The sequence below is a fragment of the Trametes versicolor genome (genome assembly GCF_000271585.1).
Source record: "Trametes versicolor FP-101664 SS1 unplaced genomic scaffold TRAVEscaffold_1, whole genome shotgun sequence".
In the NCBI taxonomy this organism is placed as follows: Eukaryota; Fungi; Basidiomycota; class Agaricomycetes; order Polyporales; family Polyporaceae; genus Trametes; species Trametes versicolor.
Genome location: NW_007360321.1, coordinates 1,089,633 through 1,114,491, shown reverse-complemented (window position 1 = coordinate 1,114,491; position 24,859 = coordinate 1,089,633). Strand labels below are relative to the sequence as shown.

General features: G+C 56.4%; 9 protein-coding genes across 9 annotated transcripts; 4 read left to right on the top strand and 5 right to left on the bottom strand.

The window, feature by feature from the left end:
- The first annotated feature begins 124 nt into the window (after positions 1–124).
- On the top strand, positions 125–2,033 carry TRAVEDRAFT_157949 (LTV-domain-containing protein). Its single transcript, XM_008034497.1, has 5 exons — positions 125–272; positions 323–1,111; positions 1,164–1,491; positions 1,545–1,721; positions 1,770–2,033. The coding sequence occupies exons 1-5, from the start codon at positions 135–137 to the stop codon at positions 1,961–1,963; spliced, it is 1,626 nt and encodes a 541-aa protein (XP_008032688.1). The 5' UTR covers positions 125–134; the 3' UTR covers positions 1,964–2,033.
- Positions 2,034–2,037: 4 nt separating this feature from the next.
- On the bottom strand, positions 2,038–9,744 carry TRAVEDRAFT_55100 (uncharacterized protein; the record flags this gene model as incomplete). Its single annotated transcript, XM_008034159.1, has 13 exons — positions 2,038–2,272; positions 2,321–2,475; positions 2,529–2,717; positions 2,773–2,863; positions 2,918–3,064; positions 3,116–3,219; positions 3,274–3,444; positions 3,494–3,714; positions 3,764–5,073; positions 5,126–8,123; positions 8,185–8,938; positions 8,992–9,096; positions 9,144–9,744. 13 exons carry the CDS (start codon positions 9,742–9,744, stop codon positions 2,192–2,194), a joined length of 6,927 nt encoding a protein of 2,308 aa, XP_008032350.1. The 3' UTR covers positions 2,038–2,191.
- A 252-nt stretch (positions 9,745–9,996) lies between these two features.
- Positions 9,997–12,022, top strand: TRAVEDRAFT_111734 (PCI-domain-containing protein; the record flags this gene model as incomplete). Its single annotated transcript, XM_008034496.1, has 12 exons — positions 9,997–10,038; positions 10,097–10,184; positions 10,235–10,313; positions 10,367–10,616; positions 10,674–10,748; positions 10,808–10,942; positions 11,002–11,101; positions 11,153–11,309; positions 11,362–11,453; positions 11,502–11,635; positions 11,691–11,803; positions 11,869–12,022. 12 exons carry the CDS (start codon positions 9,997–9,999, stop codon positions 12,020–12,022), a joined length of 1,419 nt encoding a protein of 472 aa, XP_008032687.1.
- A 373-nt stretch (positions 12,023–12,395) lies between these two features.
- Positions 12,396–12,959, bottom strand: TRAVEDRAFT_110960 (uncharacterized protein; the record flags this gene model as incomplete). The annotated part of the gene is made up of 1 exon (XM_008034495.1): positions 12,396–12,959. One exon carries the CDS (start codon positions 12,957–12,959, stop codon positions 12,396–12,398), a length of 564 nt encoding a protein of 187 aa, XP_008032686.1.
- A 3,343-nt stretch (positions 12,960–16,302) lies between these two features.
- TRAVEDRAFT_157943 (ribosomal protein L1) lies at positions 16,303–17,537 on the top strand. Its single transcript, XM_008034494.1, has 6 exons — positions 16,303–16,389; positions 16,438–16,620; positions 16,675–16,890; positions 16,941–17,162; positions 17,215–17,341; positions 17,399–17,537. The coding sequence occupies exons 1-6, from the start codon at positions 16,324–16,326 to the stop codon at positions 17,464–17,466; spliced, it is 882 nt and encodes a 293-aa protein (XP_008032685.1). The 5' UTR covers positions 16,303–16,323; the 3' UTR covers positions 17,467–17,537.
- Positions 17,538–17,554: 17 nt separating this feature from the next.
- TRAVEDRAFT_138473 (mitochondrial 37S ribosomal protein RSM22) lies at positions 17,555–19,882 on the bottom strand (the record flags this gene model as incomplete). The annotated part of the gene is made up of 7 exons (XM_008034493.1): positions 17,555–17,956; positions 18,012–18,477; positions 18,526–18,654; positions 18,718–18,899; positions 18,946–19,094; positions 19,152–19,431; positions 19,486–19,882. 7 exons carry the CDS (start codon positions 19,880–19,882, stop codon positions 17,664–17,666), a joined length of 1,896 nt encoding a protein of 631 aa, XP_008032684.1. The 3' UTR covers positions 17,555–17,663.
- A 248-nt stretch (positions 19,883–20,130) lies between these two features.
- TRAVEDRAFT_67956 (cysteine proteinase) lies at positions 20,131–22,303 on the top strand. The gene is made up of 8 exons (XM_008034492.1): positions 20,131–20,393; positions 20,444–20,626; positions 20,684–21,182; positions 21,237–21,344; positions 21,405–21,550; positions 21,602–21,752; positions 21,827–22,053; positions 22,126–22,303. The coding sequence occupies exons 1-8, from the start codon at positions 20,196–20,198 to the stop codon at positions 22,186–22,188; spliced, it is 1,575 nt and encodes a 524-aa protein (XP_008032683.1). The 5' UTR covers positions 20,131–20,195; the 3' UTR covers positions 22,189–22,303.
- Positions 22,304–22,975: 672 nt separating this feature from the next.
- Positions 22,976–23,370, bottom strand: TRAVEDRAFT_41469 (uncharacterized protein; the record flags this gene model as incomplete). The annotated part of the gene is made up of 4 exons (XM_008033910.1): positions 22,976–23,079; positions 23,138–23,222; positions 23,275–23,309; positions 23,364–23,370. 4 exons carry the CDS (start codon positions 23,368–23,370, stop codon positions 22,976–22,978), a joined length of 231 nt encoding a protein of 76 aa, XP_008032101.1.
- Positions 23,371–23,412: 42 nt separating this feature from the next.
- On the bottom strand, positions 23,413–24,568 carry TRAVEDRAFT_25366 (uncharacterized protein). Its single transcript, XM_008033605.1, has 6 exons — positions 24,442–24,568; positions 24,291–24,358; positions 24,148–24,230; positions 23,869–24,078; positions 23,668–23,808; positions 23,413–23,482 (listed from the first exon to the last, which is right to left on the bottom strand). Exons 3-4 carry the CDS (start codon positions 24,163–24,165, stop codon positions 23,911–23,913), a joined length of 186 nt encoding a protein of 61 aa, XP_008031796.1. The 5' UTR covers positions 24,166–24,230; positions 24,291–24,358; positions 24,442–24,568; the 3' UTR covers positions 23,413–23,482; positions 23,668–23,808; positions 23,869–23,910.
- Between the last annotated feature and the right edge of the window lie 291 nt (positions 24,569–24,859).

The following is a 24,859-nucleotide window of genomic DNA, read 5'->3' as shown; positions in this document are numbered from 1 at the left end:
GGGGTCGACCAGGTCTTGCTAGGGTTCCCGATCTGGGCTAGGGTTAGAGATCGATCCTCCGATCCACAGCATCGGCGAAAAATATCGGACGCTGCTCTGAGCTCTCTCAACTTCCGTCTCTCTCAGCCACCGCCATGCCACCCAAGTCTGTATTCCGCCAGCCAGGCGCACAACATTTCCAGGTCGTCCACCGCTCGCAGCGCGACCCGCTCATCCACGATCCCGAAGCAAGCAAACATGTCCTCAAGCCCGTGCAGCGGTCAAACCTGAAGGTGAGCTTGATCCGCCGCAATACTCAAGGTGGTTCTCACAATAGTTACAGGGGAAGTCCCGGGCGGATTTGGAGCAGCTGCTTTCGCCTTCAGAGCTCGCCCGTGACCAAGCCAGGCCGAACCTAGGAGAGGCCACGCTCTACGGTGTTTACTACGACGATACCGAGTATGACTACATGCAACATCTGAAGCCCGTCGGCTTGCAAGAGGATGGCGTAGAGAGTCAATGGCTTGAGGCTCCGAAACCGAAAGGAAAGGGGAAAGCGAAGGATCCCATCACCTTGCTCGACCTTCCCGAGACCAGTCTTGCATCGAAGTCTGAGCTGCCTAGAAATTATGAGGCCCAAGAAAACATTCCCTCCTCTCTCGCCGGGTTCCAGCCGGACATGGACCCGCATCTGCGGCAAGTCCTTGAGGCGCTCGAGGACGACGCGTTCGTGGACGATGGCTTGGAAGACGACTTCTTCGGAGAGCTGGTCGCGGATGGTGAACGCGCGGGCAAGGACGCTGTCGCATTCGAGTTCAAGGAAGAGGGTCTCGGAGAGGGCGACTTGGGAGCTGACGGTCTTCAAGAAGAAGATGAGGGCGATGCAAACGACTCTTGGGAGACCCGGTTTGCCCGGTTCAAGCAAACGCAGAAGTCCGCACCTCAGGAAGAGGCCTCCGATGCCGATGAATACTCCGAGGGTGGAGATACCATCGGTACCCTCCCACGGTTAGCAGTCTCCGGCGGGAAGCGGCGGAGAAAGGGTACATCGGACGCCTCGGGCTACAGTATGAGCAGCTCTTCAATGTTCCGAAACGAGCACCTCAGCGTGCTCGATGAGAGGTTCGACCAGGTGCGCTTCACGAGTAGTACCACCGCGCCCATGGAGTCTAAATGCATTACAGATTCAACGCGAATACGACGACTCGGACGAAGAAGAGGATGAGGAGCCTTCATTCGAAGATCCAGACGAGGCTCCGGACCTCATCGCGTCCCGCGAAGACTTCGAGTCGATGATGGACGAGTTCCTCGATGACTATGAAGTAATCGCTGGAAAGATGCGTCCCGTCCTCCCTGGCTCAGCGATTGACAAGCTGGATGCCGTTCGCAAGGGTCTCGGAGCGGCAGTGATCCGGGACAGTGCGGAGGACAGTGGACAGGAGGACGACGACATTCTCATGCCGCTTGACCTGGACGAGAAGAAAGATCGGTGGGACTGCGAAACGATCTTGAGTACGTCCGTTCCTTGTCGGTCATCGAGTCAGCGTCTGACGATCACTCCACAGCTACGTTTAGTAACCTTGAGAATCACCCACGGGTTATCAAGGCGCGCAACAGCAAGCCTGTACCGAAGATCCGACTCGACCCCAAGACCGGACTGCCTTCCGTCGTGGAGGATAAGCCGGCGCGCAAGCAACCACAGTCTGATTCTTCTGGCACGGACGACGAAGACGATTCTAGACGTATGTCATCCCCCGTTAGCTTAGGACTCTGGGCTGACACTTGGACAGCCGTGCGAGTGACCATCACGCGCCCCAAGGAGGAGACGGCGGAGGAGAAGAAGGCACGCAAGCAGGCGGTCAAGGCGGAGCGCCAAGCACGCCGGTCGGAGAAAAAGACTGCACGAGAGACCTTCTCGAAAGAGACGAAGCGGCAGGTGCAGTCATTGGCGGACAGGGAGAAGACGAAGGTGCGGAAGCTCTGAATGTAGTAATTGTAGTATGCTGTGACGCCTGTTGTACGCTGCGAGTCTGGAAACAAGCTGTATGATTGCGGGGTATGTCATTACATGTGACGAAGATGAGTGTGGAATGCGGGACGTGAGCGAAGTAGCGACATGAGAAGTTCGAGTGCGAGTGTGAAGATGAAGGTATACAAGTCACGGTCAGATTAACATTACAGTGATGGTACAGTGTCCCAAGAAGCCGCGGTATCACCAGTCAGGCCACAAATCCAGGAGGCTATTGCCCTCTTCTTCAGGGGCATCAGGTTGCTTCATCCACCGGTCAGGGACCTGAAAGGCGCATTAGCATAGAGCGTTGAAAGGCCGCACACCACTTACCAAGGGGAAGTAGCGTTCCATGGCGCTCAAGAAACGGTGTCGATATTGTTTTGGACCGATGATGGTCGGCTCTCCCCTGTTGGCCCCGCCCAGGAACGCGGTGTCCTTCACCCAACTCTCCAGCTTCTTGTCCCAAGTATACGTCCTGATGTAGTCTGAAAAGGGAAATGTCAGATGTGGCGCAACTTCGTCAAACGATCCGACGCACCGACGATGCCAACAACGAGCTCGTCCTTCACGTCCTTCCCATCCTTGCCCTCCTTGCTACTAGAGACGCCAACGACCAGGGAGTAGTCCATGACGTTGAGATCAGCCAGAAACCTGCTGTCGTTGAACAGCGCTCCCCGTAGGATCCGCTTGGAATGCTCGCGGACATAGAAGGGTGTCAGGTGCGACGCTGTATCGGCGATTAGACATAGCCCTGCACCAACTTGCAGGTAACAGGGACGTACATTGGACAAGGTTCTCATCCAGAAGGACCTCGTTCTCCCGACCGGTGGACTGAACATGCCGGTTCCGAGTGGATCCTTTCAGGTCATAGATCTGACGGAGATACCGTTCAGCGGGAGAAGCATGTTGTCACTGTAGCCGACAGACCTTGGAGAAGTGTTTGTCGTAGAAGAGGTTCTCCATAACAAGGAGGTTCATTTGAGTCACCTTCGATTTGTTACCGGGCTGATGCTTATGTGACTTTCGGAATGTGATCTTGTAACACCCGAAGATCTTGGCTAGGAGAGTGGGTCTCTGTTGAACAACTATCAGTAACATGTAGACGGTAAACAAGGAGCCACTGACCTGTGCGACAACGGCAGATGACATGTAGTCGAAGTACGCCGGTGCGAACGTCTCCATGGATTGCAGCTCGGCACGCGAGAGCTCCTTGGCAATGAAGCGGTCGTCTATGTGGCCAACAGGTTAGGTCATCGCAACCGACAACGACTGAGAATACGTGCCAAGGGTCTTTAAGAAAGCAGAGCCCGATTTGCCACCACTAGCGTCGAACTTGACACAGCGCGCCAGTGACTCAATGATGCTCCTTTCGCAGTCATATGTCCGACGCAGAGCATCAAACTGTTCAGGATACAGCACCGTACAGCTGATTGTCAGGCCGCCACTCTCGAAGGCTAGGCAATTGATCAGACAGTGTAATGTGTGAATGGACAAAGAACATACAGATCTGCCACGGCAGCTTCGACGAGGGCACACGGAGCTCCTCCGTGGGGTCGGCGGCGTCAGAGCTGTCGACGTTGACTACGCCCCATGTTGACGACGACTCTGCGACAGACCAGTCGTCGGGCATGAACGCCTCGCCACCGCCATCTGTGAGCTTGGGCTCGCGCGCTGAGCGTTTCTCCGCACGCGACTTCGCCAGCATGTCTCGATATTGCGGGGAGCTGTGTAGGGGTTTAGCACGACACTGTGTAATACGGAAGTTCTGCTTACTTCAGTGCTAGAGCGATGATAGAGGTCGGCTCGTCTGTGCGAACCACCATTGAGGAGTCGCGGAAGATGTGCTCGGGGTCAGCCATCGGGTCATCGAAGTCAGGATCCATTCGGCTGCGAGACGGTGCTTGTTGAGGCCAGAGCCCTGTGAGGGCCTTCAGGATAGAAGGTCGTCCGATATCCATATCCGTCGGAGGCGGGGTCATCGGCAACGCGCCATACTGAGTGGTGGGGGAAAGCATGGGGGAGTTCATAACCGAGGGCGGGATATATTCTGGGATTTCCTGAGGAGCGGTGGGAGGCTGCTCAGCAGCGCTCTCGTCGCTTTGACCGGTAGGAGTCACGTCCGCGGACGGTTTGGCTGTCTGCTGCTCCGAGTCCGACGCAGGATGAACGGTGACGTCCGGCGCGGGGAGGGTCTCGGGCTGCTTTTGCGGACTCTTGGGCAAGCTTTCCTCTGCGTGATCATCGTGGTCTCCGCCTCCTTCATCGTCCGCCTCGCTAGAGTCAGAGCTGTCCGACTCGTCGTTGATCGCATCCTTGATACTCTCGAGAACCTCCACCTTGGCGCGTGCCGACGCGACTGGACGAGCGCGCTTCCCTCGAATAACGGCGTACCGACGATTGGCACGTTCCGTATCCTTGGATATACGCTCGAAATGCTTCGCGATATTGGAGACCTTGCTACCAGCGCCCTGCGGTCGCCTGAACGTCGACTTCGCGTTGATCACGCTGGGAGGCCGGCTAGGTGGAAGCTTCATATCCTTGGGACCTAGGCGAAGGCTCGGCTTATTCCGAAGCCGGGAACTTGGTGCAGGGGGTCCAGGTTTGCCCGGTGGGGGAGGAGAAGACCTTCCAGGGCGCAGTGTAGAGTTGGTGCTCATGCGCGAAAAGGATGGTCGCTTATCGGGCGACGTCCGGCGCGAGGGGTTTCGTGAGTCTGAGGACGATGCGATAGGGATGCGAGTACTTGGTTGGCCGGGCGGTCGCTTCGTCAGGTACTTGGGAGCAATGTTAGCGGCATAGCTGGACTCGAAGTCAGAGACCGACGACCGCTTGGTGACGAACTGCTGCTGGCGGGCCTTTGTGCGAACACGCGGGCGGATGAGAGGCGCACTCTCCTGCTCGCTCTCGGACACGGGTACTCCGGGAGCGAGAGCAGTCTTAGTGAGGTCCTCGACTCCTTGTGGGGGAAGGTAGTCCTGATACTTCTTCACTAACTCGGCGACACTGGGATAGACTGAAACTCGGCGGGGGAGGCGGGAAGCCGCGGGTCGATTCTCTTCATTGCGCTGTTCCGTCTGTTGCGTCTATTCATAGGTCAGTTAGCAAGTAGAAGCCAAAGATGTTGTCGGTACTGACCTGAGGCGGGGATGTCGCATCGTCAGACATAGGTCCGTCTCCTGGTCCGGCATCGATAGTGGAGTCGCTCCCGGGATCCGACCCCGTCGTCGACTCAAGGACAGTAACCAGGGAGAGTTCGACAGGTGGGAGCAACCCGCCCTCGACGGCTGTGGGTTTCTCGGCCAACTCACCCTCCGCCTGCGCAGGCGACTTCTCCAGTTCCGTCTCCTTGCCCTTCCCTTCGCTCGGCCCCGGAAGAGACTCCGTCTCGGACATCTCTGATGCAGACGACATTGAAGTGAACGAGTCCCCCGTCACCCGCCGCATCGTCGGCATATGCTCCTCCGCCTCCGACACGCTCGCAGGTGCGGAACGGTCAAGGTCCCACGTCCCGTACAAGTCCGCTCGCTTGGGCAGCATGGCGCGCACCGAGCCAAAGGCCGTCCGACGCCCATTCAGCTTGTCAGGCTGCGCGAAGCGGGGCTTCGGGAGCTTGTCGAAGTCCTGCTGCCACGCAACGATCTTGTCCTGACGATACGCGCGCACCTGGTTGAGCGCGAGCGTGTCGATGGGGGCAGACTCTCTGTACACCTTGTCGATGAGCCGGGCGATGTCCTCCTTCTCCCACTCCGCCTTGTTTATGAGCGCGTTGATATGCGAGGTCAGCAGTGCGTCCGTTTCCTCCTCGCCCGTCGCCGCGTCGATGTTGATGAGCTTCAGGTCATCGATGAGCGCGGAGTACCACATGTTGTTCCGGTGGTGCAGCCGCTCGTAGTCGGTGTTCTTGATCTCGAGTTTTGTCTCTGGGCGTACGCGGATGCGCATGGGAGGGTATACGATCTCGTGGAGTACAATCGGGTCCGTGACAAAGCGGACCGTCATACCCTTGATCGCGAAATAGCGGACGTGGTCCCTGTAGATGTTATGCTCGCATCCCGCGCCTTGCACTATGTTCACGTCCGCGGGGTAGAAGTGCAACTCCAGGAACTTGGCGAAGGAATACCGCTGCATCTCTGGAGAAATAGGAATGAACGGTGTCGCTGACCCGCAATTGCGGCAAGCACTCCAAGTGATGATAGTGTCTGGGGACGGCAGGTGGTTGATGTGGTTGATGATTTGGCCGTCCCACTGCTCGACGGTGACGCACAAGCGGGTCTCGTTGTGCACGTAGAGTTTGCAGTGGCGCGCGAGAGGCTGGTTGCAGCTCTTGTTTTCGCAGATCGCCTTAGGGTCCAGGAACCGTCTGAGCGTATCCATGACGGAGTTCTCGATGAACTGGCCTAGCGTGCAGTCGTTCTCGCCGTAGAATGTGAGGTACTCTTGGTTCGGCGGGAAGCAAGCGCGTTGAGACCCGAGCTCATCCATGGGGAGCGTGAGCTCCCAGAGGCTGATGCACTGGTACTTCTCGACCTGGAAGTCATCGCGATTCTTCCGTAGGTACCACTCCCATATGCGGCGCTGTTCTGAGTGCTGCCACTTCACATACTGATACTGGCTTTCGAGCTTGATATCATCTGCGGTCTTCAGCTGCACCGTAGGCCTGTCCAGCGGGAAACGGGGGAGGGGTGAGGCTGACAAGCCCTGCGCATAGAGACCGGGGGAAGCAGTGGGTGGAAGATCGAAGTAACCCGGCCGCTCGTCAAGCATGGGAGTGCCGTCTTCGTTGGTGGGGGTTCGGGGAAGATCCGGTAGGGGAAGACACTCGATTTGGGCAGCAACATCGTCTGGGTCTGGCGTGGGTAGCGATACCTGTATCGTCGCCGTAGACTCCTCCGGCTTGTGCGCGGCATTGCCGCGTTCCTCCCGACGTATCACCTCATCCTCCCATTCGCGCTTCACACGCATGAGTTCGTCATCCAGCTCTTTCATCCTGCGAATCGGATAGGGAGGCGGGAACCGTAGGGTGGCAGACACGGAGATGAAGGTCTTCCGGTACGGTTCCAGGGACTCTTGGATGCGTCGCGAGAGTCGTATCTGGTCGGCGTCCTCATCCGGGAGATCCTCAATGTGGTGGTCCCTGGCGGAGCTCGTAAGGTCCTCGTGTAGAAAGGCTGGGAGGTGGCCAGAAGCGAAGAATGCATTCTGCGTGGCTGCGAAGCCGTTGCCAGCGATCGGTGTGGTGGCATCCGCGGAGTAGGTAGGGGGTGTAGCCTCTGCGGTGAGTGGGGGGAGGGTAATGACGGAGTCCTTCCAGAGATGGGTCTCCAGCTTCAGGTTGCGGACCATGAAGGCGAGGAACCGGGTCACCTTCTTGACACGGCGCAAAGTCTCGATGTCGCCGCCACGGAGCAGGATGGTACAGCCCATTTCGCTATTGCATCCCTCGAAGCGCATGTATGTCTTACGGCGCCCGGGGATTAATGGATGATCGAAGGTCTGCAGGCGGAATCGAGCACAATGCCCAAGGCGCGGCTCCAACGCCAGCTTGTCCATGGAGGAGAAGACATCGCCCTGCGTCATGCGGGCCACGAACTGCACCGCCGACGGCTTCACCGCTCTCGCGACCGCGATCTGACGCTTCGCAAGCGCATCCAAAGCGAGTCTAGACACAGACTTCTCCGCAAGGACGACATGCGGTCGGAGGGCCGCAATCCGGCTGGCAAGGTTTCCCAGGTACTCCTTCTCCTGTCGGAAGATCTGGCCGAAATGCATGTACTGGCCTTCCACACGGTGGAATTCCAGGGGGAACGTGACTAGCATGACGCGAGGGTTCCGCAAGTTCTGCGACATCTGCTTATGCGCGACATTCTTGGCGATAACGGCCCCGTCGACATACTCGGAGTCCTTCGGTGCGCCCCCGGGAATCTTCTTGATCTTCACGTACCGTCGGACATCCATATCGGCGCCCTGCCGGTGGGGATGTGCTGTGAACGTGAGTTCCCGTGCTATCCGCAGCGCAAGCTTCAGCAAGGTCTCCTCCCATTCGCGGATGTTGGGGATATCTTCAGCCGTGAGCATCTGACGGAGCATGATACGCAGATGAAACATGGAGATTAGATTCAACTCTTGAGCATAGCTGCATAAGGTTACAGTATTGAGCGTCTCAGGGCGAGATAGAACCTTGTCAAGCCACTCACGCAGTGCTTTCCCGCCTTGTACGCCACCCGGGTTCGCCAAATGCACCGACGCTGAAGCTATCTCCGAGGCGGCTCTGCACTCGGCTGCGAATGAAGGGGGGAGAGCCCTCGAAGTCTGCATAAGAGTTGAAGCGCGAGCGCAACACCCCCGCGCTTTCGACGCCAGACGGGTGCTCCGGCGAACCGACCGGGAACTGAACAGAGCTGGTCGCTCCCTCCATTGACACCGGGACCGTTACCGGAAACTCGATTGGTGAATTCGATCCTCCCGCTACAGGCGAATTGTCGCGCTGGAATTTATCAGCCATGGAGAGAGTGTCCTTGTCTTCCTCGGTCAGCGCCCTGCGGAAAGGAACGGGGTTCTCGCGCATGAACCTAGCGGTGGCATATCCGTCCATGGGCGTCATGGGGCGTGAGCCGAAACCGCTATCTTCAGAACCCGCATATGTCCCCCTGGTTTCAGCAATGGAGAAGAGGTTGAACGGCTCATCGGTGCGCCCGAAGAGCTGGGATGCGGCGAACGGCGACTGTGGATGGGCATAGAGATTGAGCGAACGAGACTCTCCGCCAAACTGGTGAGCTGCGAATGGCGAAGTCATGGACGACATGATAGAGCGACGGTCATCTTCGTCCTCGTCGTCATCCACTTTGGCGAGCTTGTCGAGACACAGGTTGCATATTCGGACCATGCCTTCTTGGCCGAAGCGTGCACCTTTGATGATATTAGAGGCGCAGCGGGAGCAGAAGATTTGACCTGAAGTGAGCAGTAAGTCAGCAGCTACTGCATAACAGAACGTAAATGCGTACCGCAAATCCGACAATGATGTTTCCGTCGCCAAGTGGTGAAGACGCTCTTGCAGTCATAGCACTCCTTGCAGAGCTCGTCGTCCATCCAATACTCGCGAGACAGTCCTGCGAGAATGTTCGATTAGGCTGCGACTAGACGAGAGTGCACTTACCTTCACCCCGAATCCTGCGAATGACTTTGGACACGGATGCGGACCTCACGAAGCTCCCGTTGGTTCGAATGCTCCGTGCATCACTGTCTTGGATGGGGAATCCTGGGATGGCGTACCCGCCCCCGTCCAAGATCTCCGTGTATGCTGTTCCCCGAGATGGTGGTCGATCGTACTCTCCTGTGTAGGATGGGGTCTCGGAAACGACAGGTGTGAGGGAAACTAGCGGCGGGGCAGGGTTTGAGACATTGATACTGAATGGTGTTGGTCTCTCTGGACCGGATTTGTTTGACTGATTAGAGCCCGAGTAGTTGAGAGACGGCCGGCGTTGCTCCGGAACAGTGTTCCCCGAGAATGTACTAGGATGCGCGGGCGCTGTGGACGGCCCCGCGGCGGACAGCGGCGCGGAAAGGGTATTCTTGACCTTGGAGAAGAGAGAGGTGACGAGAGCGTAAGAAGACTGGTCGTGTTCATCCTCCTCGGAGAAAGGATTGAAAGAGGTCAGGCTGGTGACATCGTCGACGACCTTGGTGCTGCTGCGCGAGCGAAAGGAGGGCGGGCTGTGGGGGGAGTCGACAGAGACGTTGTCTGTGTGGTCGGTCATAGAGTGGAGGGGGTTGCAGGCATCCGGGTCGTGGCAGTCATGAAGGCGGAATGGGTGGCGGAGTGAGGAGCGCACTCAGCCGAAAGCACTGACGCGATACGACCCTGCCCATATTTGGCGACGCGTCGATCACGCGACGCGCATACCTCAGTCCTGTGCCACTTCCGCGTACACGCCGCCTTCGTCTGCGGCTCTCTTCCTCGACCTCCTCCATCTCTACCTCATCGACCTCTTTCACCGCTTCGATTCACCATGGATGACGATGATGCCGACTACATGCAAGGCAGCGACGAGGTGTGCACGCCGTCTGCCACCCGCAGCATCTCCCACTAATCAGCCGCCACCGCCCTAGGACTACGGCTTTGCCTACTCCGACGACGACAATGATGAAGAAGAGGCAGGAGGCGCAGATGCCGAGAACATGTACTATACAGCGAAATGTGTGCATCTAACCGCGCTCATCTTGTGGCGGACACTGAGCCAAATACAGCCAAGAAGGAGGACAACCCTGAACAAGCATTGAAGGAGTTCCGTGCGATCGTAGAGCAAGAAGAGGAAAAGGGAGACTGGTGTGCTCTATTACTTGCGTCCGATCTATCCCGGTAGCTTATGTGTATCGCAGGGGGTTCAAGGCGTTGAAGCAGTCTACCAAACTCCTCTTCCTCACCCTGCACAGACCACCAGATGCTCTCAAGACATACACCGAGCTCTTGTCGTATACCAAATCCGCTGTCACACGCAACTATGCCGAGAAGACCATCAACAGCATCTTGGATTACGTCGGCGGTAGCAAGAGTGGTCCGGTCGAAGTCAACATCCTCGAGCGGTTTTACGAGGCCACCAAGGCAGCATTGGCAGAGGCTAAGAATGACGTGAGGCTTCGCCGCATCTTTATCTGCAAAATGCGCGCCTTACATCTGCTGCTGTAGCGGTTATCAGCCAAGACGAACCTGAAGCTTGCCAAGCTGTGGCTGGATCGTAAAGAGTACGGTCGCCTGCAGAAGGTATGTATTCGAGTCCGGTGAATGCAAACCCATGTCAATATATGATTCTATCACACCAGATACTGAACGAACTGTACAAATCGACCATCGGCGAGAACGCCGACGACCAGGCCCAGAAAGGCACACAGCTCTTGGAGATCTACGCGCTTGAGATCCAGATGCACAATGAGAGGAAGAACTACAAGAAATTGAAGGTCGGTTCTCTGCTGTTCATCATCGATTGACTGCTTTCAAACCACGCTTCACATTGTAGGAGATCTACAACGCCTCCAACGCCGTACGCTCTGCCATTCCACATCCCCGAATCATGGGTGTGATCAAGGAGTGTGGCGGGAAGATGTGGATGGGCGAACGTAAGTTCATGGTAGATTTCAACATACTTCACTGCTCAACGTGCGCGATAGGTCAATGGAATCGCGCAAGCGAGGATTTCTTCGAGTCTTTCAAGAACTACGACGAAGCCGGCTCGCCTCAGCGGATACAGGTGCTCAAGTATCTTGTCCTCGCCAACATGTTGACGGGAAGCGAAGTCAACCCCTTCGATAGTCAAGAGACCAAACCGTAAGTTGTAACGGATCATGTCGTCCAATCCATCTCACCTCCCGTCCAACAGGTACAAGACCGACCCTCAGATCAAGGCCATGACGGATCTTGTAGACGCCTACCAACGGCGTGAGGTGCATGCCGCCGAGAGGATTCTGCGAGGTAAGACCTTTCTTCCCTGCCGCTGCGCAGCCTCTGACGCCACTGTAGAGAACAAGGCGACTATCATGGATGATTCGTTCATCAAGCAGTACATCGGGGAGCTCCTGCGCAGTCTACGCACGCAGTACTTGATTGACCTCATCAAGCCTTACACTCGGCTGGAGCTAGCGTTCCTTGCGAAGGTTCGGCGCTCTTTCTGACTCACTCTGACGCCCCGTACTTACGTGGTTCCTTCAGCAACTAAACGTCGAGAACGAGGAGGTCGAGGAGTTGCTTATTGGGCTCATCCTTGAGGGCAAGGTCGAGGGTCGCATCGACCAGGTCGCAATGCGCCTCGAGCTGGAACCCAAGTACGCGTCTCGCCGTGTGCGGCGCTAGTTTTAAGACTAACTCGACTCTCCTTTCACAGACATAGCCTCCAGAAGAAGCGCTACAGCGCTCTGGATAAATGGTCGGCGGCCCTGGACTCCATACATACCACGGTTCTTGGAAAGAACCATAGCGGACAGCGTGGCGACTTCGGCTACGGCCTCCCGAGTGAGAGCCTCGTTGGAGACGGAAGGTGGTGAAGTTACTCGTTGTGTACTCATGTTTCCGGCCGCCGTGGCCTCGCTGGCCTCGCGCTCTCGATTGCTTTCTCTGTATCATCACTTTCCTCAGACAATCAACTCCGTGTACCCATCCTCGCGTCTAATTGCTTCGTGCGTTTCAGGAGGCAGGCGGCACGCTTCAGGCACGTCTTGAAGCATCCAACGTGCCAAGAGGCCGGAAATGACATGATAGATGGTGGGCGCGCACGGTAGATTAATCCCGGAGTATAGGTGTATATGGTAGTCAAAGCCCGCGAGGCAACCGCGAACAGAAGAGTCATGCAGTCGAACCCTGACGTCGTGCTTCAGCTTAACATCATCATAATTAAGAAAACGGGCTCCACATACCGGTCTATGGGGGGCGTGCCACAGGCGTGAACTCATAGGTCCATCCATTCCGGGGAGGCGTGTCTGTCGGAATGCGCAACTCCCTCGGGAACAGCCCGCGTATCCTGGCCTCGACGGCCTTCTTCTCCGGGCCCTTGAGCTTCTTCAACAGCTCCAGCTCTGCCGAGCTCCTGGCACGCGGGTCCTCCTCCTTGTTCGCATCGGCATACAGCGCTGGCGCGACCTGGCGCAGCGTCTCCATCGCGTTTTGCACGGACTGGAACTTGCGCTCGAGCTCCGCGTTGCGCGCCCGTCGGACGTGCCTCTGGTGCAGGAACCACGCCCTCTCGATCGTCTCGTGCGCCTGTGCAGAAGGGATGGCGCGCTGGAGCCGCCGCCCGACGTCTGGCCGCCAAGTTCCTACGGGAGAGGCCCGGTTGCGGATGTTGGAGGGGTAGAGTGCGCGCCGGATGATATCGTTCCTGGGGTCGGGCCCGGAGGTCTCCTGTCGACCAGCATAGCGCACCGAGGTCTGTGCGACGCGCAGCGGCAGCTTTTGCTTGCCCAGCGCGAGCAGCGGCGAGGACATGGTGGCGGCAAGAGGAGGATGATTTTGGGACTCCGACTCGCGTCGGGCGCTCTGCTCGCAGCCGCCAACGAGCGCCTGCCCTGCATCCTCCTACCTCCGCCGCCATTGCCGCGAGGTCGTGTGCTTCGAGATCATTGCGCTGCGCTACGCTCGCCTCATCCCCAATGTGCGCTGGTGCTGCCAGTTACTAAGATATCGGGATGCGATATCTTCGGCGGGCCGAGAAAAGACGAATCTGCCCGAGAAAAACTCGTATACTAACGCTCAATGCACTCCCCTTATCCTCATGATTCCTGTACACCTCCCTTGAAATTGCAAGGCGCCCTCCAGGCGGCCGGATCCCGTTCGTGAGCATTCTGACCGCACATAGATCCGGCTAGTGACCTTCTAACCATGTATTGATAGCGCAAACTCCGCCTCGTGCCTTCCTCCGCGGGAAGGGCTAACTTAGAATGCGTGGGTCTCTTCGATGACGATGTAGCGGTTAATATCGATCTGGCTGTGTGTCCTCACCATGTAAGGGTGTTTGCATACCCGTTTTAGGGGGGTTCCAACCGTTAGATCCGCCGGACCAGTGCGAGCCAGCTACTACTGCCCGCGTCTATCCGTGGTACAAGGTTCCCAGATGGCGAGCCCATTCTACCCAATCCTACGCGCCGCACAGGTAAGTAACTCCGAGATTAATAAGTTCTCTCATTGAAATCTGTTAGGACCCACGCCCCATGAGAACGGACCGCCTGCGGGCCTGCAAGGTGTCAGTTTGGTAACAGCCCCTCTGACGCGGGACACTCATCGGAATTCGATGCCCGCCTACCGTGGCGAGCGGGCTGAATGCCTCAGCTCAGTCCGCGTTATGTAAAGCTCCGTCCTTTCCAAACTTATTGTGGATATCGGTCCTCCGATCGAAGGGTGCGTGCGGTTGAGCAGCATCGCTCTCAACCTATTTGACTGACCAAACCTTGTGCCCAGTGATCGACAATATTGGAAATATGTGTCTTTGGAGGTGTGCAATATATGGACATGCGAGAGGACAACAGGGAAATCTCGTTGCGCCATGCAACATGCGCTTTCGGCGGCCGTGTGGTCGTCCAACGGCGATTGACAGTGAGAAGCCGCTGACGTTCTCCGCGAGATGCTGGAAATCTTCTGATGGAAAGTACCACACCCAAAAACTGGTACTCCCCCAGACATGCCATTCCGAGGCGTTGTCTCCGTTTGCAGGGTCCAGGGCGTCCACAGGAGACGCAGCGGGCGGCGTCGTATTCCTGGCTAGCTGACTGACAACTCGCGATGACGGCCTTACTGCATGATTGAAACGCGGACGTTCGGCGTGGCATGTGGGCGGCATATCTAGAGTTTACTCGACCTACATCGGACAACAACTTTCCGAGGTCTCTGCCCTGGTATCGGGTGGTCGAGATGGCCATGGTGTGTGGTTCCATCTATCATGCAGACTCCCACATTTTGGCAGTTTGTAAGCAATATCATAACCTCTCCAATCCCTCGGACATACGTGTTGGCTGCTGATAGAATGGTGACCGCAGCCTGCACATGCTGACGCTCTTGCACGAACTGCGACCACACACGGACTGTTGCATAATTCCGAATCGCGGAACCGCGCGGACCCTGGGACCAGACGGCGAAGTTCCTGTAACACCCTTTCATCCCTTAGCCCACCTCAAGGTTCCTGCGTGGTCGGGGCTATGGTAATACGTGGGCCTCGCTGCCCAGTATGGGCGTCCCGTTTGAGGCCACCTGACGATGACACGGCAGTACGGGTTTTCGCCCCAGGGTGGTATTCTGTTGTCTAGACAACTCTCCTCAATGGTCGCACCATGGTCTGCCCCCTTGTGGTTTTTATGTTACCCACCTTAGCATTGACTGCCGCGCGCTCATGAAGGCATATGGGCTCTTTGCGGGGACTCCCGGGCCGGCTCCAACGGCGAAGCAGTATAAAGAAGTTCTGACAAGGTACCAGCGGTATTTTCATGACGTATTGGAACATAGAGGATATTTACTTCCTACCAGACAATGTCAGTGCGTACTAAATAAGTGTGGGCTGGCACAGTGGCAAGTACATCACAGAAACGGCGCGGAAGTTGTTATATGGATAAGGATTCCCGTTGTTATATGGCATTATGACACGCTAGTAAGCCAATGTGATCTCCTTAGTAGTGGTAAACGCCCGCGATCATTGCATCTGTTGGAACACGGTCGCGAGGCTCTTACCGTCGTCTCGCAACCTGCCCAATCCTCGCACCTGTCTTGCAACCTGCCCAATCCTCACGCCTGCCTTGCCATCCACTCGCAAACTGCGCGCTCGATTTTATGGACGCTTCGCGCGACTGTCTGATGTACTATACAGTTCATCGGCGGGGCTTAAATCTCGGTCTCCTAGTGACGGACGTCTGTCGCGCTGTTCTCTCTCGCTCCCCTCACCTCTGTTCCTCTCCATTGTCATTATTCCTCCTTTCTGCTTCGCGCCCTCCCATGAAAATTCTTTACTAACCTTTTCAGCCTTGTACTCGGTCTCGACTACGGGGGTCTTCGTCTGGCTGCTCGCTCTTGTGCTTTGGACCTATCTCTGCTGGCTCGCATGCTCGTACTCAGGCTTCTCGAGGGCTCCTGGCTGGTTGCTATCTCTTGTGTCATGTCTGACTACTACTGTGGCTTGGTCTAGTTTAACTTGCTAGGGCTCTATGCGATGCATCTACGTCTATCGTCTTTCTGGGAGCCTTCGAGTCCTTAGCTGTCTTCGCTGTGCTGCCTTCTGCGCTCATCCCTGACTTTGGTGCTCCTGACCTTGAAGGGTCTCCGCTTCTATGGCTGCACGGCGCTCTTTCTTGCGCGGAGGACCGCTTCGGGCACGCGCGACAGCTCGTATATCAGTGTATACAGTAGACTACTCTTGTATATAGCTATTTTCGGTGTTTTCAATGATATCGTTTTCCCCTCATCTACTGCGCATATCACGACCTGAATATCGAAAGCAAGGAATATATGGTCGGAACTATATGTCTTGTATGTGCTCGTAACTATCGGAGGTGACGGGATCTTTGTGAATTTGGGAATCGTTGAGGCGGTTGTAAGGGGCTCAACGTCATCCGAGTGATATTATGACAGATTCCAAACTAAAGATCATTGGGTACCTTACCGCCGATTGCAAGTCCATTTTAGCTGGATTATATCACATTGCAAGATCACGGTCAAATCTGTGATGTATTTGCCGTGAACTTTGAAGGGTGAAGCGGCAAGTACCGGAAGTGCACGTGGCACGCACTTGCCTTTCTTGGACATTCTTTCGAGGACGGCGTCGTTAGCGCCCGCCGGCTAGCACGCTACTCGACCTCCTTCCTCCACTCCCATGTCTCTCGCTTTGGTCCAGTTTGCTTCTCGTTGTCGACAATGTAGTGGAACGGTGGGACTTCTGGTGAATAAAAAATTGGTGCACTTCGCGCGCGTACTGACGGTCACGCAGAGGTATGCGCCTCAGAGGCAGTTTCATTACACGCCCGCCATCCTGGCTCGTAAGGAGAGGAAGCCTCCCGTACCGACCAAGAAACAGCTCGCAATTAAGGAGCGGAAGCGGGCGAAGAAGATGAAGAAAAACGTATATGACAACGAGAAGATGACGCTGGACGACGCGATTACTGTCCTGCGGGTAAGTTGTGCACACTAGCTGTATAAACTTGCCTAAGGTGTACGTCTGGCTCAGGCAGTCGAGGTGGCGTCGCCAAACTCGACGTACGAGCTCGTCGTCAAGACCGAGATGGGCAAGGGGACCACCATCCCGAAGGGCCGTTTCAACTTACCCCGAGAAACCAAGGAGCAGAGCAAGGACCGCATCCTCGTGTTTGCAGAGGGACGGCAGGCTGAGGAAGCAAAGAAAGCTGGCGCCGACATTGTTGGAGGTCTTGAGCTCGTCGAGGGTGTGCGTATACTTCCGCTATGACGCGTTCAGCTTGCTCATGTACGCGCCAGATCATCAATGGTCGCCACCAAGCTACTCTTTTCCTGTGTAGCAGTTCCCTCATTCGTGGCATCACCCCTAAACTCGGTCGAGTCCTCGGTCCCCGTGGGCTGATGCCTTCAGAACGTAGAGGCACGGTTACGGATGACATCGGTGGGTTTATTCGGAGGCTCAAGGGTACGAGCGAGTGGAAGGGCGACAAGGAAGGCACCATCAGGCAGCCCATTGCCAAGGTAAGCACGTTTCCCCTAGAGGTCGGGATATGTCCTTGACGGCTACCTCTAGATGCACTTCCCCGTGAACGATGTTGTGAAGAACATCCGATACTTTCTCACTGTCGTAAAGCGCGCCACGGGCAACATCCGCGACCCCAAGGCGGAGGCGACCAAGAAGGACACCAGCCAGAAGCCTAGTAAGTCTGCGTGGTCTTGTCGTGAACTGTGAACAGGCATATTTAACAAGTCTGTAGCGCAAGCGATCACGCGAGTCCTCCTAAGCTCTCGGCAGGGTCCTAGCATCCAAATTGTGGATGCGTAAGGGATATCGCGCTCCTCTTGTCGCTCGCCTACCTTTGTTCTACTCGATGCTTATAATTGGTTTCTCTCTGGGCACATGTGAGCAAGGATGTCCTTATAAGAGTAGTGTGGATCATTAAGGTAAGGGTACTACAACTACGGTGTGAAAGCGAGTAGAGCAATATGAAAGCGACGATTCAAAAGCACATGAACGGTGGTCTAGTGGCCTCCATGGTCCTCCGCCAGTCGCTGTGATCTTCGTTGACCCCGCCGCTCTTCCCTGATGTCCTCCGACATCTCAGAATAGTTGGCAGTAGTGCTTTTGGGACCCCTGCGTTTCCGTTTGCCGATGTCTTGCCCCTCCCCTGTGGTTTGTCCCGGGCGAAGCACTTTTCGTACTTGCGGCTTGTTCTTGGGCTCATGAGGGAACAAGTCCCCCCATTCGGACTTGCGAGCATCGTAGAATGGCTGCTTACCCTGCGACTTCGGGATGGTCATACGCATAATTTGACCTACAAAGAACCGGTTATCATCAATCCGCGTGTTCGATACCATTGGTCAACTCACCTTCCGCCGTGCAGCCGTCAATGATAATGTGACCGCTGCGTTTGAGCGGAGGGAAGACTAGACGGGGCCAGCCGTAAGCCTCCTGCCTCAAGGCTGCATACACATCGGACGTAGTGAGTGCCGTCTCCTCATGGCCCAGAACATCTTCTTCCGCGACATCTTGGCTGCCGTCCGCAACGGGTGAGGCCCGGTGTTCTCCGTCGATCGAAAGGTGGGTTACCGACGCGTCAACCTGCTTGGCGATGTCGCGTCTGGCGACGTCCCCAACTCGCCCCACTTTCGTGGTGGCCGGCGCCGGGCGAGGTCCCCTACGTATCACAACGTACGAATAATCCGTGTTCTCATGACCCGTGCCGGAGTGCTTCGTCTTGCGGACGAACTCTGGACGCTGTAGACGCTGAGAGAAGCTGCAAACCAGCTTGCTGGCTCCCGGCTGATATAGCGGGCATGCGCCGTCATGTGGACACTGTTCCAGCGTCAGCATGCAACCCGCCGCCTCGGATTAGTGACATACCGGCGCGACGACATGGGAGCCCCTAATGGACAGGTCGGAGGTCAACGGATCTTCTAGTTCCTTCCTGCCCAGCCTGAGGAATTGTTCTCTAGCTTCTGCGACAGCCTCGAAATCGTGGTCGATGAGAACCTATACAGGGCAGAACGCATGAGACCGCATGCTTGGTATCCCTTGACGTGTTGCCACACATACCATGACTTCTGCCCCGCTCTCCCACATTTCTGTTACAAGCGCCTTCCGCTCTACCGGCGTGGGGATCGAAGAGAGCAAAAATGCAGATACCGCTAGGACGTCGGAGCCATCTGCTCGGGTTAAGACGTTGTCCTCGTGGAACGCCCTTCGCCAAGCTACGTCAAGACTACCCATCTCGACATCTGCAGAATGTCAGCTCAAAGGACTTTGTTCAACAGCGTTGCATACCCTTGATGAGACGCTTTCCGATGCGCACGAGGCCCTCACGCTTGTCAATGCCAAGGTAGCTGTCGAGGCTCGACTGCGCCATCTCAAAACCAGACATGTCGGCGGGGCCCCGCTCGCCAGCACGGCCCTGAAACACGTGTCCTGACGCCCTGCATGGAGGGAAATATCAGTTTGATACTGCTGTTACGACATTACGCAGTACTGACCAAAGTGCACTTCCCGTGGCAGCGCCCCAGTCGATCACGCGCCGTACCTGCCATTCAGGGCCAAGACGCAGTTTGACATGATCGAGTACGGCATATATGGCAGAGTAGTGGGAAGGAAGCGCAACGGTCGCGAACGCGGTAGCGTCCCGCAGTGAATGTTTGCCAGCTTCTTTCCCGGACTTGTATTTCACGTCGTAAGCGGAGTCCCACTCGGTGCGCGGACTGCTGTCGTCGAAGAACAGCCTCTTGGCGTCACGATGCAGCTGGGGCTTATCCGAAGCTGATACTTCAATAAGTGATACCCCAAGACGTGAGTAGGATGTTTGAGACTCACCCGCGACCATGCGGCCGATGGTAGACTGCATCTCAAAAGGAAGCACAACAGCGCCAGTTCTTTGGCTCCCGAAAAATGCCGCGGGAGACTTCCTCCGTTCTTGACCGCCAATACCCTCGTCTTGTGCGTCGAGCTCCGCGGGTGTCAAGTAATCCTCCGCCGCGTCGGGATCATGGGGGTACACTTCCAGTTCCCGAGGAACGTTTGAGGCTTCGTACTTGACTTTATTGGTCAGAGACATCTCCACGTCCCTAAGCAATGCTTGAAACGCCGGGTCAAGGTCAAGCGGCGCATTTGGTTGGTGAGAGGGAGCTGCTGAGGTCGAGGCCCAGCGCGCGACGTCAGACTGTCGACGCAGAATGGCACCGAGAGTCCTGTTGCAGCCGAGGCGCAGCATATTCAGTTATCTTCCCCAGAACACGGACAGCCCTGTACCGTCGAGCGAGTCGTCGAGAGTGAGGAGGAAGAGAAGAGGTCTTCAGCCAAAGTCGCGATGCGCGAATGGAGGACCGCCGCTTACTACTTTTCCAAAAACGGCCAAGTAGCCGGATAGGGCCCCCGAACACTCTATATGGAATATCCACGCGTCGCGCGGGAGCCACATCGCGCTCGCAAACGCGCTCAGGTTGCACTCGGCTCCGTCCTCCGACCCTGCATCTTGCTCACTCCTCGCTCTTCCTTGTGCTTGTATCGATCTTCTGTTTCAGCAGATGGCTACTCGCTCGAAACACGCAAACCCCACCGACGACTCCGCCCGCCCGTCGAAGAAGGCACGCGTAGAGGACGCCGTTCAGCCAGAACACGTAGAGACACCGACCGCGTTAGCCGGCGAGGACAGCGAAGAAGAGGAGGAGGAATCTGCAGGCCAGACAGAGCCCTTGAAGGCTTCAGACCTGTATCTCGATACTGTATGTATCGTCTGTAGGGCGAAATGGATTACATCTTAACAGGCACACAGATCAACAGGGCTGTACTAGACTTCGACTTCGAGAAAGTGTGCTCTGTCTCTTCGTCCAACATCAACATATATGGCTGTCTCGTCTGCGGGAAATACTTCCAGGGCAGAGGGCGAAACTCGTACGCGTTTGCACATGCCATCCACGACGACCATCACGTTTTCATAAACCTTGAAACTACCAAGGTATGCATTCGTGCTGCGTGCCAGCCATATGCTCTACCATTCTTACAAGCCGCCCAGGTCTATGTACTCCCCGACGGCTACCCCGTTTCGGACCCTTCGCTCGAGGACATATCTTTCGTCCTCTCCCCGACCTTCACCCAAGCGTCAACCTCAACTCTGTCCACCCCCATACATCTACAGAAACCGTCCTACGACCTCTCCAATAAATCCTACGTCCCTGGCTATATTGGCCTGAACAACATCAAAAGGAACGATTACCTAAACGTCGTTATCCACTCCCTTCTCCATGTAGCACCATTGCGAGACCACCTGTTGCTCTCAAATTACCGTGGAAAGCAATCAGAGCTGCTAAGGAGGTTCGCTGGTCTCGCGAAGAAATTGTGGAACCCTCGCCTGTTCAAGAGCCAGGTCAGCCCGCACGAATTTCTGCAAGAGGTCAACCGAGCGAGTACTGGCAAGTTCAGCCTGGAAAAACAGGGTGACCCCGTAGAATTCCTCGGATGGCTCCTCAACCGTCTCCACAAGGATATGGGTGGCACCAAGAAGAAGAACTCCAGTATGTCTGCGAACACGGCGTCTCGTCGAAGTGATTGACAGACGCTCTTGCCAGGCGTCATTTTCAGCACCTTCCAAGGCGAGGTTCGCATGGAAACACAGCAGGTCCTCGTACGACCAGACTCCGAGACCGGCGAACGGCCACGGTTTGACATTGACCGAGGTGAGTAGTTTCAGACAGTCTCCGCAATGCGTCGGACGGGTTCCTCACGCTGCTTGATAGAACTCAAGTCCGCCGTATCGCCGTTCCTCTTCCTTGCTGTCGATCTACCACCGCCACCATTGTTCCAAGACTCGGTGGAGAAGAATATCATTCCGCAAGTCAGCATACAGTCCGTACTGGCCAAGTATGACGGCCAGAAGACGCAGGTACGCCGCCCCCGGGCCTCCTTGACGTGCACCCCTGATGTGCCGCCACAGGAATCCGTCGGACAGCTACGCCGCTTCAAATGCCAGCGGTTACCGCCTTACATCGTCCTGCACTTCAAACGCTTCACCAAAAACCAGTTCGTGGAGGAGAAGAATCCCACCGTTGTTAATTTCCCTCTGCGGGGTCTCGACTTCAGGGAGTGTAGGTGCCCCAGGCCATGGAAGCGCAGCATCTGTATTAACCCTCTGCCTCGATCGTGGCGCCTCTTCCCACAGACCTGGATGCTCCGGCGTCGCATCCTTCCACTGTCTACGACCTGATCGCGAACGTCACGCACGAGTCGGCGGCAGGCACCACGCACGACAAGGAGAGCACAGTGTGGAAGGTCCACCTCCGAGCCGGTGCAGGCGGCGGGGAGAATGAGAGGTGGTTCCAGATTCAGGATCTGATTGTGGAAGAGATCAGGAAGGAGATGATTGTGCTGGGCGAGACTATCCTGCAGGTACGTCCCCGCCCGCCCAGGGCTGCCCCCGTGCGAAGCCGTCCGTGGTTAATTTCCCGTGTGTCGGTGCAGATATGGGAACGCAGGCCAGAGGCCGCATCGCCGACGAGCGGAATGGACGTTGACAAGCCATGAGGTCCCCACCGGGGCACCGCGCTATGCACTCCACGTCACTGGGCATGGCATTGACCGTAGGAATATTGTCATGTACTATAGCAGATGCGCGTTTCAAGAGAACTACATCATTTGCCTGTACCGCCGTCAGACGCCCGTCCGGGAGCCTCTCGAGAGTTCGGTGCGGAGGCCGGTGTCGACTGGCCTTCAGCCGCTGTTTCTACGGCGTAAGGGCCCGCATCTGAGGGCGTCGTTGGGGGGCGCACGTCAGCGCGGGATGGAGCACTGTGACAAAGCCGTTTCGACCAGGTGAGTTAGCGTTTCGCCGGAGGGTACACAGGGAAATACACTTGCTTGTTACTGTTTTGGTCAAACAAGGGCTTAAAGATGTAAATGCCGGACAACACGCCTGTGCAACGCCAAACGCAGATCAGCCTCGGAGATCTCAGTGCATTCCAGCGAAAATATCATTCTACCTGTGACACCTGCCACCAGCAAAGGCACCGCCCGACTACGTGACATTCTTCAGATCTGCCGTCGTAGTTTATCTCAAGCCTGCGAGCGCCGTGCAAGCTCTGCTGGCACACGCGAACAATGCATCTTACGTAAGGCAGGAACACCGGCGGCAACTCAAAATGTTTGAGCACCACTCCCCGGCGGCGCACGACACCGCAATCCAAGAAAGGCACAAGCGGATCTGATTCTCACAAACAGCCACCACGGATGACGACAGCGGACATTCCACAAACAGGCTTTAAGGGAGCGCGCACAGCTAAGCAGCCGCCGATGGCGGAACAACCGTTTCCTCCTACCCAGACAAGAGCCCGAGCTTGACGAGGGCCTGTCTGGCCGCTTCCTCCTTCGCCGTGTTCTTCACACTAGAAGTTCCGGTTCCATGAACCTCGCCGTTGACTAAGACGCACGGTCAGCGGGTTTCAGCGGCGAGAGGTTGTGGCGCAGGACAGCTTACTCTTGCAGGTCGTGGTCCACTGAATATTGTTTCCGGCGCCGGTGTGGCTCTCAACCCAGTTCAGGGCAGCGAGCTGGTTCTGCTTCTGGAGGTCTGTATAGCAACACCCGGTCAGCATAGCTCGCAGTGGCGTGCACGATGTACTCGCGGTTGTTCAGGTCAACGGCGTAGCCTGAAGTAAACGGTCAGTCTAGGGGAAACGGCGGACGAAGAGAAACGGGCATACGAGGCATTATAGATTTAGAGGTGAATGCTGAGGATGCGAGGACGGTTTCGAGGTGGTTCTGGGTCTGAGGAAATGCACCCCGGCCCTTCCACCGTTTTATACAAGGTACCTGCGCTCATCTACGCCCGTTCGATGTCAGAGAGGTATGCCACTCCGGTCAGTGGCCCCCGCCTCTATAGTGGAACGCCTAACGACGCATGGGTACACTAGGCCTCTGACGTCCCTGAGCAACGGCGGAAACACGACAAGTCGGCAGACGCGAGTGTGCCCGGGCCCCAAAACTATGGGACGCGATTATGCGTACCTCTATCCATTTTTCCTGCAGGGTCCTCCGATGCGACGAGGCTTGTCTTCGCACGCGGTGTCTCCGAATGTGTGCTGTGCCGAGGCCCGACCGCGTCGCGATCGGAGAGACGTGGGACAACCAACCCGACAACCAGGGTACCTGATAATCCAAAGTCAGTTGTATTTCGACGCGTTCCGCCCTATAGTTTTCACCGCGCACATTTCTGCTTAGGGTCTACGAGACCCCACAAGTTTCTGTCGGCTACGGAACCCTCCTCTTGAGGTCGACCCAGGGTGGAGTGAGCAGCTTTCTGCTGAAGCTAAACAATATCATAAAATGTAGCGTCGTACGCTCTTGAACGGCACTGAGGGGTGATCCGCCCACACGCTCAGAGTCGGCGTCCACGCTTGTTAAAGTGGTCATATATATCTATCAGTGGACTTCAATATAGTCGACGGCATTGCATCATATCTCGCCACTACGGGGATGACAACTCACCTTGACAGGTGCTTGCATCTGGATAGTACTACGAGGGATTACGAGATTGTAACGTTGCGGAGACGGCGCCTCGAAGCTAAACTCTGTCAAACACGTTTCCTTATATCGACTGACATCATCGCGGGATATCAAAGGACACGCACACCGCAATATTACTGCCCAGCGTCTTATTTTGTATATCCTGCGCGGCCAAGCAAATCGGCCGCTGTCTCTGCGGAATGCCGTCAGGACGATATACAGAACAAGGCCCGGGAAGCCCGAAAACACTCCGGCGTGAATGAACGGGCCACGTACGTTAAGTTATACACTGGAAGGAGCGGTTGGAATCGCCACCTGCCAGTGAGTGGGGCTTGCAGCGGGTTGGACATCTATCCACACCGATGCGCTGCACAGTGCGCGATTAGTCACGTCAACGTACATGTCCCCCGTGTGCTGCGGGTAGCAAGTGACTCTACCGCTGCGCTGTACCAAACACTGCAGATGAGCTGATAGAATCGGCGCGATCGTGACGCTCGACATGTCCCGGGGGGCGGTCACAACCAATAGGTAGATGCCAGCACTTGAGATGACAGCACGGCGATAGCGTGAGGCCGCTGCGCCTGAAGGACCGTCAAAACTCGGGAACTAGATTAATGCTCGGAAACACTCACCGGACTGATAGAAGAGCCTCGGGAAGATACGTGCACTCAACATTCTTGTTTCGAGAGGCCGG

Coding starts and splice junctions, on each gene's coding strand:
- TRAVEDRAFT_157943 (XM_008034494.1), top strand. CDS start 16,324: ATGTCTCTCGCTTTGGTCCAGTTTGCTTCTCGTTGTCGACAATGTAGT. Junction 16,891..16,940: donor GTCTTGAGCTCGTCGAGGGT/GTGCGTATACTT, acceptor TGTACGCGCCAG/ATCATCAATGGTCGCCACCA. Junction 17,342..17,398: donor GGACACCAGCCAGAAGCCTA/GTAAGTCTGCGT, acceptor ACAAGTCTGTAG/CGCAAGCGATCACGCGAGTC.
- TRAVEDRAFT_67956 (XM_008034492.1), top strand. CDS start 20,196: ATGGCTACTCGCTCGAAACACGCAAACCCCACCGACGACTCCGCCCGC. Junction 21,345..21,404: donor ACGGTTTGACATTGACCGAG/GTGAGTAGTTTC, acceptor GCTGCTTGATAG/AACTCAAGTCCGCCGTATCG. Junction 22,054..22,125: donor TGGGCGAGACTATCCTGCAG/GTACGTCCCCGC, acceptor GTGTCGGTGCAG/ATATGGGAACGCAGGCCAGA.
- TRAVEDRAFT_157949 (XM_008034497.1), top strand. CDS start 135: ATGCCACCCAAGTCTGTATTCCGCCAGCCAGGCGCACAACATTTCCAG. Junction 1,492..1,544: donor GGACTGCGAAACGATCTTGA/GTACGTCCGTTC, acceptor ATCACTCCACAG/CTACGTTTAGTAACCTTGAG. Junction 1,722..1,769: donor CGACGAAGACGATTCTAGAC/GTATGTCATCCC, acceptor ACACTTGGACAG/CCGTGCGAGTGACCATCACG.